This window comes from Balaenoptera physalus (genome assembly GCF_965194825.1).
Source record: "Balaenoptera physalus genome assembly, chromosome: 16".
In the NCBI taxonomy this organism is placed as follows: Eukaryota; Metazoa; Chordata; class Mammalia; order Artiodactyla; family Balaenopteridae; genus Balaenoptera; species Balaenoptera physalus.
The window spans coordinates 21,734,669-21,746,998 of NC_138898.1; the positions used below are offsets into that span (position 1 = coordinate 21,734,669).

The window sequence follows — 12,330 nt, forward strand, 5'->3', positions numbered from 1 at the left end:
TGTGTGTTGACTGATTAAATGAAACGACACTACCTACTTCAATTCTTTCTTGAATTTGCTCTACAAAATGAATATCACAAAGATGACATTTTTGATTTTGGCAGTCACTCCCAAAATTAAATGTGTCAAGCTCATTAGTTACAAACAAAGAGGGAAAAAAACCAAGAAGAGCAAACCAAGAATGCATCTTCTGTGTATACCAGAAAGGGGCTTTTTTAATTGTCAGGAGACACACGACGCTGACAGGTTAGCTAGTCCATAATGACCCTAAGGCTACCATGTAGACGGTAGTCAGGTTATCCTGAAAGTTGGTAATTCAGGCTGTTCTCTTGAAAGTTTTTAAATGCAAAGATATATGGCCTAACACTGCTTTCATTTGACCCCTGGACTAATTCAACATTTTAACATAACACAAATCAGACATGCTTCCTATTTACGCAAGCCTTAAACACACCCATGTGTAATAAAATAAAGCTGTTTTTGGCAAAATGAGAGGCAGTGCAACTCAGTGAAAAGAGCATGGGCTCTGAAGTCAGTCAGACCCAGATTCAGTTAAAACACTGGGCAAGTTACTTAATCTGTCTCCTTGAGCCTCACTTTCTTTGACTGTAAATGAATAAATACATAAACAAATAGCTAAAACCAACCACACAGAGTTCATGAACTAACTTACACAAAGGGCCAAACAATGCAGATACATGGCTAAAAACTTAATAAATGCTAGCTCCCTGTTTTAATATTTAAATAGGTTATAGTGTAGTAAATTTGCTACTGCTACACAGACTGTCCTTAAAAACTACTATGTTGTTTACTTATAAGAAACAACCATGCTATTGGAGACAAGCCATGGTAGAGGACTTTTGAATGCCTTTGTAACATTACCTACCCCTTTACAAAAGTCTATTTTTTTAAAGAATAGTTTCAATTTCTAGGAGTGAAAAAACCCAAATCCAAGTACTCTTACAAATCCATCCCAGATTCAGGGCATGCAAAGACAAAATCAAGCCTGCTGTCCGGCAAGCTTCACTAGGTGGATCTTGCACCCAGTGCCAAGAGCTGCCCGCTGGTGATTCCATACTATTGGTCACTGGCGCCACCCTGTGGCCAGAACCTTCAACTAGAGGTCACTTCAAGCCACTCTGCCCTACTCTCTGGGGGTCAAGACATACCAAGAGGGGTCCTGCAGAAGGATCTTGGGGAGAGTAGCTTCCAGGGTAGTCGTCATCCTCCTCCTCTTGTATTTGCTGAAAAGTTCGCTTTAGAGATTTCTTCTCCTCTGTTGCTAGAGGAAAGAAAAAAGTGACAAATTTGCATCACCACAGCCTGTACAGCTAAGAGTCAAATGCTATGCACAATGGGTCGCAAGTAAGAAAGGGTAGAAGGGGTGTACATTTCCAGAGATGGCTTAATATTAACCTTTAAGCCACTTATTTTCAATTGGTGGTCATTCCCTACGTTACTGAAGAGTCAAAATGGCCTCAGTCTGTCATCTCAGATTGACTCACTGGAAAAATACTACTGAAAAAAAGCATCTAAAAGTGAAATTTACCAAACTAATACATTTCGTTAAAAACGTCGTTATCTTAAAAAAAAAAAAAAAAAGGTAAGAAACCTCATCAGAAAATGTAATGTGTAATGAAGCAAGCTGTTGTGTGCAAGGGTTTGTAGGGAATATACCGTGTACAAAATGAGATACTTTACGCTTTCCAGGGTCATTTCAGAAAATAAGTAGTAGAGAGAGACCCATCAATAAAATTGTGTCAAAAGCTCTAAAAACAAACATCCTTTAAACTATCCCTTTAAGAACAAAACAAACCTAGTTTTACCTTAAAATTTAAAATAACCATTACTGAGCATTATGACATATTACTGAGAGAAATTACATAAGTCACCATTTTAAAATTAACCACTTCTGAGGCTAACAGGTTACATTTTTTTATGATCCGTACCACATGCTTTTAAATTGTTATGACAGATGTGTTAATTCCAAAATCATTCCTTTTGCATTAAATTGGACAATACAAAATAAATGCCAAACAACTGAGGGACATAAATCTAAATGAGAAATTCAGGTTTGGAAAGTAAAGAAACCATTGGATGCCTAACATGTGCCAGGCACTGCAATAGCTTCTTTACATTTGATCCTTCCAACAATTCTAAGATGTACAATAGTATCTCCACTTTAGAGGTGAGAAAATGAAGACCCAGAGAGGCTAAATAACTCATGTAATGGTATGATTTCAAAATCTGTGCTCTTTCCACTGAATTCAACTTACTTAGCATCACACAATTTCCATCTCATCTGTCAAATGAGGGTCGCCATGCACCTGCCTCAGAACTCTGTGAGATATAAACAGAATGATGTACACTTCCTGCTTGATTCAACATTTTCTTCTGGAACCCAGGATGTAGTTCCTGTTCTCTACCTTACATATTAACTGACCAGGCTATGTTTGATGTGAAAGCCAAGTCAATATCGTGGATTTTATTTTTTCTTAATGTTTTTGTTTGTTCTACTAAAGAAGAGAAACAGCAGCATTTGCATTACCGGCAGTCCTGTCTTTGCACTATTCAATTATGCACAGATTTATTACTACAGTTTGGTTAAATGACACTATTCCCCCAACAACAGAGTTCAAATTTCAGTTACCACGGCATATTTACTCTGTGTAATTGCATAAACAACAAAACCTCCCTGCTAACTTTAGTCCACAAATCACTACATAAATAATAGAAGTGCATCATGATTACTGACTACATCACTTCTCCCAAGGTCAGTAATTGGTTACTGCACCTCCGTTATTCAGTTCACACACAGACAACAAAGTGTTTAGTTGTGTTGTTAGTCTCCCAGTGACAAAATCCACGTGACATTTTATAAAAATAAATAATCAAAACAGGGAACTGACTGACAAAGATGAAAGAGCAGCAAAGAAACTAAAACTAAAATGAACGCTGGAAATGAAGTTCACGTGGAACACAAATGGGGCTGTAGAATAAACAGCTGGCTGTGGGGATGCTGGCACTGCCATGCTCTTCTAGAGGCGCTGGATTCGCAGCCAGAGGAATTTAGTGAAGGCCAACTCATCAACATAAATGAAGAATGTGGTTGTGATGAAAAGGATGACAATGTCCCAGAGGAAGTGATGCTGACAAAAAACTTCACTTTAAAGGAATTCTGAGATACTTCACAACACTGAAAGCACAAAGGATAAAATGTTGGAAGCTGATCCAAATTTAGGAAGAAGTATGACAAAGATGGAAAAGATGCAACAAGCTTTGTTCAAACCGCTCTTGATAAGTTTGTTACAGAGAAATAAACACTTTAACTCACAATGTTTCTAATTTATGTTACAGCATGCTAAATAAGTCTTAATTTTACTATATTTTTTGTTTTCCTATACAATTGTAATCAACAGTGAGTTTTTAATTCTTTGATAAAAAATTTTAAGTCACAGAATAATTGTAATTTTTCCCATTGATTATTAAGATCACTCTGTACGGTTTCAGCTTGAATGGTCATTTTTACAGTCCTGCACTCCTATGCAAAGCAAGGACGTCTGTATTTTTCAAATAGAAAATCTATAAGGATATAATCTGCATATGAAATATCTAACAGTACTTTGCACACAGTGGCTGCCTAATTAATGTGTAGTGTGTGGTATGACCCGTGTAAACATTTAGCCATTACAGCATCAAAGTGGCCATGTTTGATGAGTAGCCACTAGAGAATGTAAGCATAAGAGCAAAAAAAAAAATTTACAGTATTGTTCTGTTCACTTCCAAACACCTAGAAGAATGCTCAATAAATAATTGTTAAACACTAAAGAAGGTAGAAAAAAATATAAAATTTGAATCCTTCAGTTTTCCAACTCTCATACAGAAATTATTATGTATAAAAACCACACATCACTGAACATCTCAGGACACTCAGAATCACTGAATTTTGGCACTGGAAGGCCTTAGGCAGACCTATGTATTTGCTTTCCCCACTGCCCCCACCTCATTTTTCATGAGAATGTCAAGGCCCACCGGCTGTGGTGTGTCCAGAGCCAGAGAGCTCATTAGTCTAAGTCTGGGTCCTACAGCAAAAGTCTTCTGTCTCCTAATCTGGAGTTCTTTTTACCACTTCATGCTGCCACTCACTTCTAGTAATGCAAAACCGAAATCAAACTGATGACAATTTTAGGGCCATTTCTGTCCTTCGCCATCCTGATGGAAGAGGGTATAACAGGAGGTAACCTTTATCATCCTACTTTTCCAGTTCTCTCGTATCTCCACTAGAGGACCTACTGGAAATAAATTACTCATCATTTCCTCCACAGGGCTCCTCCTTTCCTGAGCTACCTATTACCATTATGAACACTGCCACTGGCCCCATCTTCCAGGTACAATGCCTTGGAGAACAGTGGAATCTCTCCCAAAGTCCCAACTTCTAGCAGATTCCACAATTGTGAGGAATTCTTCCTTACATCCTCTTTCTGCTCCTTCCCAAAGCCTCTTATCAGCCACCTGTCCTTTCGCATGCCTTGTCCAGACCGCTGTCCCAGCTGGGCTCTCTGCCTCTTCTAGTCACTCTTGCAACTTAGACTACACCATCTTCCTAGAGCTGAGCTCTCACCCCATCATGCCTCTACTCAAAACCCTGAAAAGGCCACCTAAGTTCAAAGTCTCCTTGGTGATGGTAACGGCAGAACCACCTTGAGCACTCCCTTCCGACTGTCATCCTCTCCCTCCAGCCCCCACAGCACCGGGGCCTCTCTTTGAAAGCGCTGGGCCCTTGCCACTTTGCATGGCAACTGGCAGGCACAGGCCTTACCTCTCCAATCGCAACAGCAAGTGTCTTATTCCTTTACATCGCTATAATACCCAGGAAAGTGTCAACGCACCTGAGTCTGAAACTTCTTGAAGGCAGAGGAAGCATAGCGACTGCAAAGCCCTAGTGTTGTGCCAGAAATGACTATCCCTGCTTCGCTTTACACAAACCAGACTCTCCCCTGCTCATGTGTACAGAACTAGCAGCGAGAAGGCCCAGAATTCTCAATCGAGTCGGACAACCATTAAAATGACCCGGGAAATCTGCCAGTCCTGTTCCTGTGTCTGAACTTCAGATCAGGCACCTTCCGCTATCAATTCGGCTCTAACCACAGGTGTTACACTCACTCCTTTTTTCACTTCCTCAACCACTCTGTTTATAGGCAGGGCAAACACTACAGGGGCCGAAATCCTTCTGTCCTTACTGCACACCTTCTGTTCTATGCTTCAACACATCCCTGTGTCTTCACGGGGCCTTGTACTCAGCTAACCTTCAAGTAATCTGGTTACCTAAGGGTTTATGGTATGCCTCTTAGAGACCTGTGATAGAATTTCAGACACTATGGCAGACTGTGAAACTAATTTTAAGGCAAAAAGTTAGCCTGAAGGATCCCAAATCACATTACAAAATGCAGTCATCTACCCGTAAAGCTGGATCTTCTAAATAATCCACTTGAAATTTCTAGGATTGAAAAAAGAAAAAAAGGAACCCCCCCCCACAGATTTTATATTACTTTTTTAAAATAACATCTTTATTGGAGTATAATTGCTTTACAATGGTGTGTTAGTTTCTGCTTTATAACAAAGTGAATCAGCTATACATATACATGTATCTCCATATCTCCTCCCTCTTGCGTCTCCCTCCCATCCTCCCTATCCCACCCCTCTAGGTGGTCACAAAGCACCGAGCTGATATCCCTGTGCTGTGCAGCTGCTTCCCATGAGCTATCTATTTTACATTTGGTAGTGTATATATATCCATGCCACTCTCTCACTTCGTCCTAGCTTACCCTCCCCCTTCCCTGTGTCCTCAAGTCCATTCTCTATGTCTGCGTCTTTATTCCTGTCCTGCCCCTAGGTTCTTCAGAACCTTTTTTTTTTTTAAGATTCCATACATATGTGTTAGCATACAGTATTTGTTTTTCTCCTTCTGACTTACTTCACTCTGTGTGACAGCCTCTAGGTCCATCCACCTCACTACAAATAACTCAGTTTCGTTTCTTTTTATGGCTGAGTAATATTCCATTGTATATATGTGCCACATCTTCTTTATCCATTCATCTGTCGATGGACACTTAGGTGCTTCCATGTCCTGGCTATTGTCAACAGAGCTGCAAGGAACACTGTGGTACATGACTCTTTTTGAATTATGGTTTTCTCAGGGTATATGCCCAGTAGTGGGATTGCTGGGTCGTATGGTAGTTCTATTTTTAGTTTTTTAAGGAACCTCCATACTGTTCTCCATAGTGGCTGTATCAATTTACATTCCCACCAACAGTGCAAGAGGGTTCCCTATTCTCCACACCCTCTCCAGCATTTACTGTTTGTAGATTTTTTTGATGATGGCCATTCTGACTGGTGTGAGGTGATACCTCATTACAGTTTTGATTTACATTTCTCTAATGATTAGTGATGTTGAGCATCTTTTCATGTGTTTGTTGGCAATCTGTATATCTTCTTTGGAGAAAAGTCTGTTTAGGTCTTCTGCCCATTTTTGGATTGGGTTGTTTGTTTTTTTGATATTGAGCTGCATGAGCTGCTTGTAAATTTTGGAGATTAATCCTTTATCAGTTGCTTCATTTGCAAATATTTTCTCCCATTCTGAGGGTTGTCTTTTCGTCTCGTTTATCTTTTCCTTTGCTGTGCAAAAAGCTTTTAAGTTTCATTAGGTCCCATTTGCTTACTTTTGTTTTTATTTCCACTTCTATATTACTTTTATAATGAAAAAAGAATCAGGAAATACTGTTTCCAACAGCTCCCTCATTCTTTGTCCCCTCCCTGCAAAATAAGGGAGTTTTTTTTTAAAAGTACATTTACCTTTACTTGTAGAGAGAAAAAGATGTGCAATAAAGGGCTGACACTTGAGGCACAGTTCTGAAAGCACTCTACCCATATCATCTCACTGAAATGAATGGCCAGGTCCAGACCTGAACCTGGGAAGCTGGGCCTAGAGCTTGTGCTCTTAACCACCATGCTCTCCAGCCTTGCACAAAATCTGGGGGGCTGAACATACTAACATGACTCCTCCTACTTTTGCTATTGGTCTGTATTTAGAAACTCAGAATATTAGATATTAGAACTGAGAGGGGGTACCAAATAGAAGTCATATGATCACATTAATAACATCTTACCTTCACTATCTCAAGTAATCCTCACACAACCCTATGAGGTATTATTACTATTAATAGCCATACTGTACAGTGAGAACCTGAGGCTCAGAGAGGTCAAATGCCATGCCCAAGGTCACACAGCTTGGAAGTGACAGAGCTGGGATTCATACTATGGAAGTCTGATTTCAAACCCTTGCTCTGAATAGCTAAACTAACTATACTAAGGTCCAGGAAAGTTGTGTGACCTACTCATGAATTCATACCCTCATTCAAGTCTACTGAATCCCTGTGCTTTCAGGGAAAAATTATGGTGTGAAGAACATAGGCTTTTAAGTTATACAGACCTGGGTTTGAATTCTCTACTTATCTATTATATCTACTTGGACAAAATTACTGTACCCTTGCGAGTCTTAATATCTTCAACTGAAATATGAAAATAATACCTAGTACACAGAGTAGTTGTAAGGATCTAAAATAAGTTAACATGAAAAGCAGCCAGCAGAAGGGCTGGTGCTGAATAGGTGCTCAATAAATGCTATTTCCTTTGTATCTACCTTTCCTTTCTAAAGCCTACAACTATAGGATACCGTGTGATTTACGTGGGACTGAAGTAAGTAATGAAGTTCCACTCAGTCAAGCAACAGCATGAGTATTCCCAAGAATACAGAGACAACTTTAGAATCACTGGGTCTTATACCTGGGATTGAAAAAAGGAAGAAAAAAACCCCACAGATTTTATATTACAGGTACACAAACTCAAGAAAACTCCAGTTCTAAAACAAAATTCCTAAGCTCACACATTCTCCAACATTAGAAATGTCAGTTCCACAGGAAAATTTTTATTCCAAAAGTAAACTCTGTAAAGTTGTCTGAAGACAAAGAATTAGCCTTGAATTAAGGTTGAAATATAAAAGGACTATTTAAATTTGGAAATAAGCTTCTGGAAAACTCATCAATATTTTGAAAGGATTGTGTAAAATATTCTGATAACTCAGGTCCAAAGAAGACAGTGAGAAGACAGAGTGAGTTAGCTGAGACAAACACATTGGAACCTTTTGATATGTGTTTTCATCTTTACAAACTAGAGAAAGAAAAATGATCTTTAGAACAGCATTACCCTCTACATTAAAGGAATACTGCCTCTATTGCTGTTAATGTCTAGACACTCAAAAAAAAAAATCAGAAACCCAATGGAGCTATTTTCAAATCTGCCACTGCCACAGATTCCCCAATTTGTCTGACTGCTTCCTGAGTGCAAAACTATTTCTCACTCCTCTCTTGCTCTTTCCTATACTGTCTAGCATAGTTGTTTACTCAAAGCACATGTTTGGCAAATGCTTGTTTAACTGAAATTCAACACTTAGCTTCAAACATCATCTTTCAGAGCTCTCCTACTTGCCCAAAGGTGTTTTTAAAAAATCAGCACTGTTTACCAATGGACTTCAAGTCAGAGGAGAGAAAAGAATGCTGGATAATTCCCCAACACTGTGTAGAATACTTCCAAAGGATACAACACAAACACTGCCAGAATCCAATCCAATCCCAAAATTGTTTTCTATCAATTCCAAGTAAAACAACAATGACCTGCAGACTGAAAGCACTTATGTCATTCTTAGAAAGCCTCTAACCTCCAGTTTCACAGGAAAGTTACTCCACCTTAAAACGCATATAAACTCAGACCTGGAAGAGATTGTGAAAGGTATACAATAAAAAGAGTTGCTGAATGAATGATATTATCACATATGCTAATTGTGGTTAAGTTCTATTGCAGAGGCATGTACAAAGTCCCAGAGGAAGATGGAGGGAATTGGTTACATGTGCCCAGACAAGCTAGCAAATATGTCAGAATGTGAGCAGCATTCTTAAAGAATAAGTTCACCACACAAAAGGGGCATAAGGACATTTTGAGCAGAGGTAACAGCAGATGCAAAGGAAGGGGTACCAACAGAGCATCCAGAGGGGAAATTGCTAGGTATGGCCAAAGAATATGGTATATGTGAGAAAATAGGAGAAGAATCTGGAAAAGTAGACTAGTTCACATTATAAAGGGTCCTAAATACAATGTTAGTATTTGGACTTAATCCTCCAGGCAATGAGCATGTATACAGTTAGATCAGATCTGCAGCTTAGAAACATGTCATGCCAGCTAGAATTAAGCCACAACTAACTGGAAGCCAAAGAACCAAATAATGTTTGATCTTACTCCTCTTTAAAAGAAAAAATAACATAGCTTTTAAGAAGGACTTGGTAAAATTCACACACATACATGAACACACTATCTCAGGATATTCTGGGTTCAATAAGGACCAAAACCAATTTTAGACAGCAGCTGACAACCATCAAAAGTATGTCCCCAAACCACATCAATATTTAATGAAACCAAGTTCCAAAAGGGCTGAAGGACTTATCCAAGATCCTATAGTAGTTAGCGGCAAGGCTCAGACAAAATCTTAGCCCAGGGTACTTCCTGGTTCGCCATAACTCTGAACAATTTTGTTGTTCCTTTCCCTTGTGCAAGGAAAGTCTCTGAAAGGCTTAAGCGTGCCAAGGAGAATACAGATCAAAAGGTAGGATATGAGATGATGAATAGCATGAATACTAAAACCAGGCTTACACACTGCAAGCACTATATAAATTCTCACCATCGTTTATGATCATCTCTCTCTGAAGAATCATATAATCGCTGGTGGTTCACAGCAACCCCCACTGCAGCTTTTCATATGTGATTCGAAAGTAGGCAAAGACCAAGAGCTGTAAACATGTGGTGATGTTTCTACCTTTGGGGGGAGGGCTCTTGGAGTCCTCCATAGACAGCTTCAGCTGCTGTATGAACTCGCCGCCATACACACTTCTTTCTTGCCAGATGTTCAGCAATCTTTCTAAAGGTTTTTTACAGCCTTCATCTGCCTCTCTGCCCAGAAAAGACGAAAAGATATATATAAGCTTAAGATTTTTTGCTTTTAATTAGGACAGATTTACTTTAAAAAAAAAACCAAAAAACCAACAACTGACTAAATGATTTACATATTTAAAAACAGAAGGAAGAGTAAGGTACATACTGTAGTTAATGGATATTCAAAACTTGACCAGAAACTACATTCTTCCTGTGGTGTGCAGGGAAAAGAGAGGGATTATGTTACAGAATTAATCTGTCTCTTTTATCCTCTTTGAAAGATGGGACAAATAGGGCAAAAAGCCAAAGGCTGATTTTTACTGACAGAGAATTATCAAAAATCAATCATATCAATTGTGACAGCTTGCTTTTTACAAGGCATTAACTGAAATCTAGTGCCAGATATACTGCTGGAAATTAAAGCAGGCCAAAATTTTTAAGGACAGGAAAAAAATGATTAAAACCAAATGTTTAAAGTGGGGAAGAAATTCATAATAACTCATCAATGCTAACACACCAACACCTCTAATATGTATAAATACAATCGTACACACATATATGTCAAGACTGATCTCAACTTTAAACTCACTACTTCATAATTATTTTAATTCCAGTCTAGGTCTGTATTCCAGATTCACACAAAGGTGTCTAGCAGATAATCTGAGAACACACCGAGCATAATACAGTCCTTTGTAATTTATATCTGAATGAAAGAAGCTAGTTTTTTTCCTGACATACTACTCTCTTAAAACATATCACTCTTATTTTTCAGTGAGATGACCATAACTCGCACTCAGGGTGAAACAGTTGTTTACCATAAAGTGTCAGACGGCAAGTGGAAGCATGGGGGAAGACTTTCCGAAAGGAAAACAAATTCCCTCACCATGTGCTGTGTTACTATGAATTGTTCTGTTCTGTGAGGCTGTGCGGATGTCAATGACCTTACACTGAGGAACTATAAACAAGAAGGGTTACCCTGACATCTTAGTATCTAAGTCAATATCTTTAGTAGGAACCTCAAGAAGAAACCACATAAAATTCAACTCAGATGGGAATTTCACTCACCCCCAGCCCTAACAGCACTTTTCTAAAACTTATGTTAACACTCAAGATGAGCTGAGTTTCCGGCCTAATCTGGTCAGATTGTATTACTTATGAATTATTAGTGGCAAATTTCACTAAATTGGGGGTTAAAGTACTAACTAAATCAGGATACATACAAATTAATTATTCTATTGGTAAAGCTGTTTTTTTTTTTTTAAGTCAGAGGTCAGGGTGAGGGGGAAAAGGGGGAAAAAATTTCCACTGATATTTATAAAACTTAAAGATATGACCTTGATATTTATAATAAAAACATCTCTACTCCATCTTCAAAATATATCTAGAAACAAATTACTTCTCACCTCTTTCTCTGCTCTCACCCTGATCCAAGCCACTATCATCTCTTGTCTGATTACTGCAACAGCCTCATTACTAGTCTCCCTGCTTCCACCCTGTCCTCCAACCATCTATTCTCAAGTTTTAAAAATCCAATCCTAACTGTTGTGTTAAGGTAGATCATGTTGCTCCTTTGCTCAAAACTTCCAATGGTTCTTCCTGGTCTCCCTCAGAATAAAAGTGAAAGTCCTAATGAAGCCTACAAAGCCTTTCTCAGCCCAGCCCATTATTTCTCTGACCTCACCTATCCTCACTCTCCCCTCCCTCCTCAACAGCTCCCTGGCCCTCCTGCCATAAAGTGTAGGACCTCTGCACTTAGCTTGGAACCAAGGCTCAGGCCAGGCAAGGATCCTTTGCTCTCCTCCTTCAGGTGTGTATATTCACACAGCACCTTTTCAGTGAATCCTTTCCTAATCTCCCTACTTAAAATTACACTCCCTACTCCTACTTAATTTTTCTCCACACAATTTATCTTCTGGTGTGCTATATATACGGTTTCCCTGTTGTTTATACTCTCTTTCCAGTTGAATGTGATTTCCACAAGGGCAGGGATTTGTCTTTTTCCCCCACTGCTATATGCCCTAGAACAAGCACAATAAATTTAATTGCAATGTTTTTTTTGAAAAATGTTAGAAAGGTTTCAGTAGGCCATACAATTAGTTAACTTTCAATGACCATTTTACCACATCAAGGTCATTCATGTCAGACATCAATTAAGCATTCATCTGCGCATTAAGGTTTATGAAATACTGTGTTTGAAATACAAAGAACAAGGCGTAGGTCCTGACCTCTAGGTTCTTGACCCAGCAGCCCCTCACCTCTCCACACCCTACCTGAGGCTTCATGTTCTAGCAA

At 39.0% G+C, this 12,330-nt stretch overlaps 1 protein-coding gene and 1 long non-coding RNA gene across 10 annotated transcripts in view; both read right to left on the reverse strand.

Annotated features, from left to right (window-relative positions):
• RPRD1B (regulation of nuclear pre-mRNA domain containing 1B) overlaps positions 1 to 12,330 on the reverse strand; it is an 86,837-nt gene that overhangs the window by 63,136 nt on the left and 11,371 nt on the right. For all 9 annotated transcript variants that reach the window (XR_014254811.1, XR_014254812.1, XR_014254813.1 and 6 more), the window contains exons 3-4: positions 9,923 to 10,056; positions 1,170 to 1,282 (exon numbers count right to left, since the gene is read on the reverse strand). Coding sequence is in view for 5 of the 9 variants with exons in the window: in XM_082430328.1 (XP_082286454.1) it covers positions 1,170 to 1,282; positions 9,923 to 10,056 (247 nt within the window). In the remaining 4 variants the exon portion in view is untranslated. The remainder of the gene's footprint in view (positions 1 to 1,169; positions 1,283 to 9,922; positions 10,057 to 12,330) is intronic.
• On the reverse strand, positions 4,097 to 9,916 carry LOC309645375. Its single transcript, XR_014254834.1, has 2 exons — positions 9,788 to 9,916; positions 4,097 to 6,813 (listed from the first exon to the last, which is right to left on the reverse strand). It is a non-coding gene; the product is annotated as an uncharacterized lncRNA (long non-coding RNA).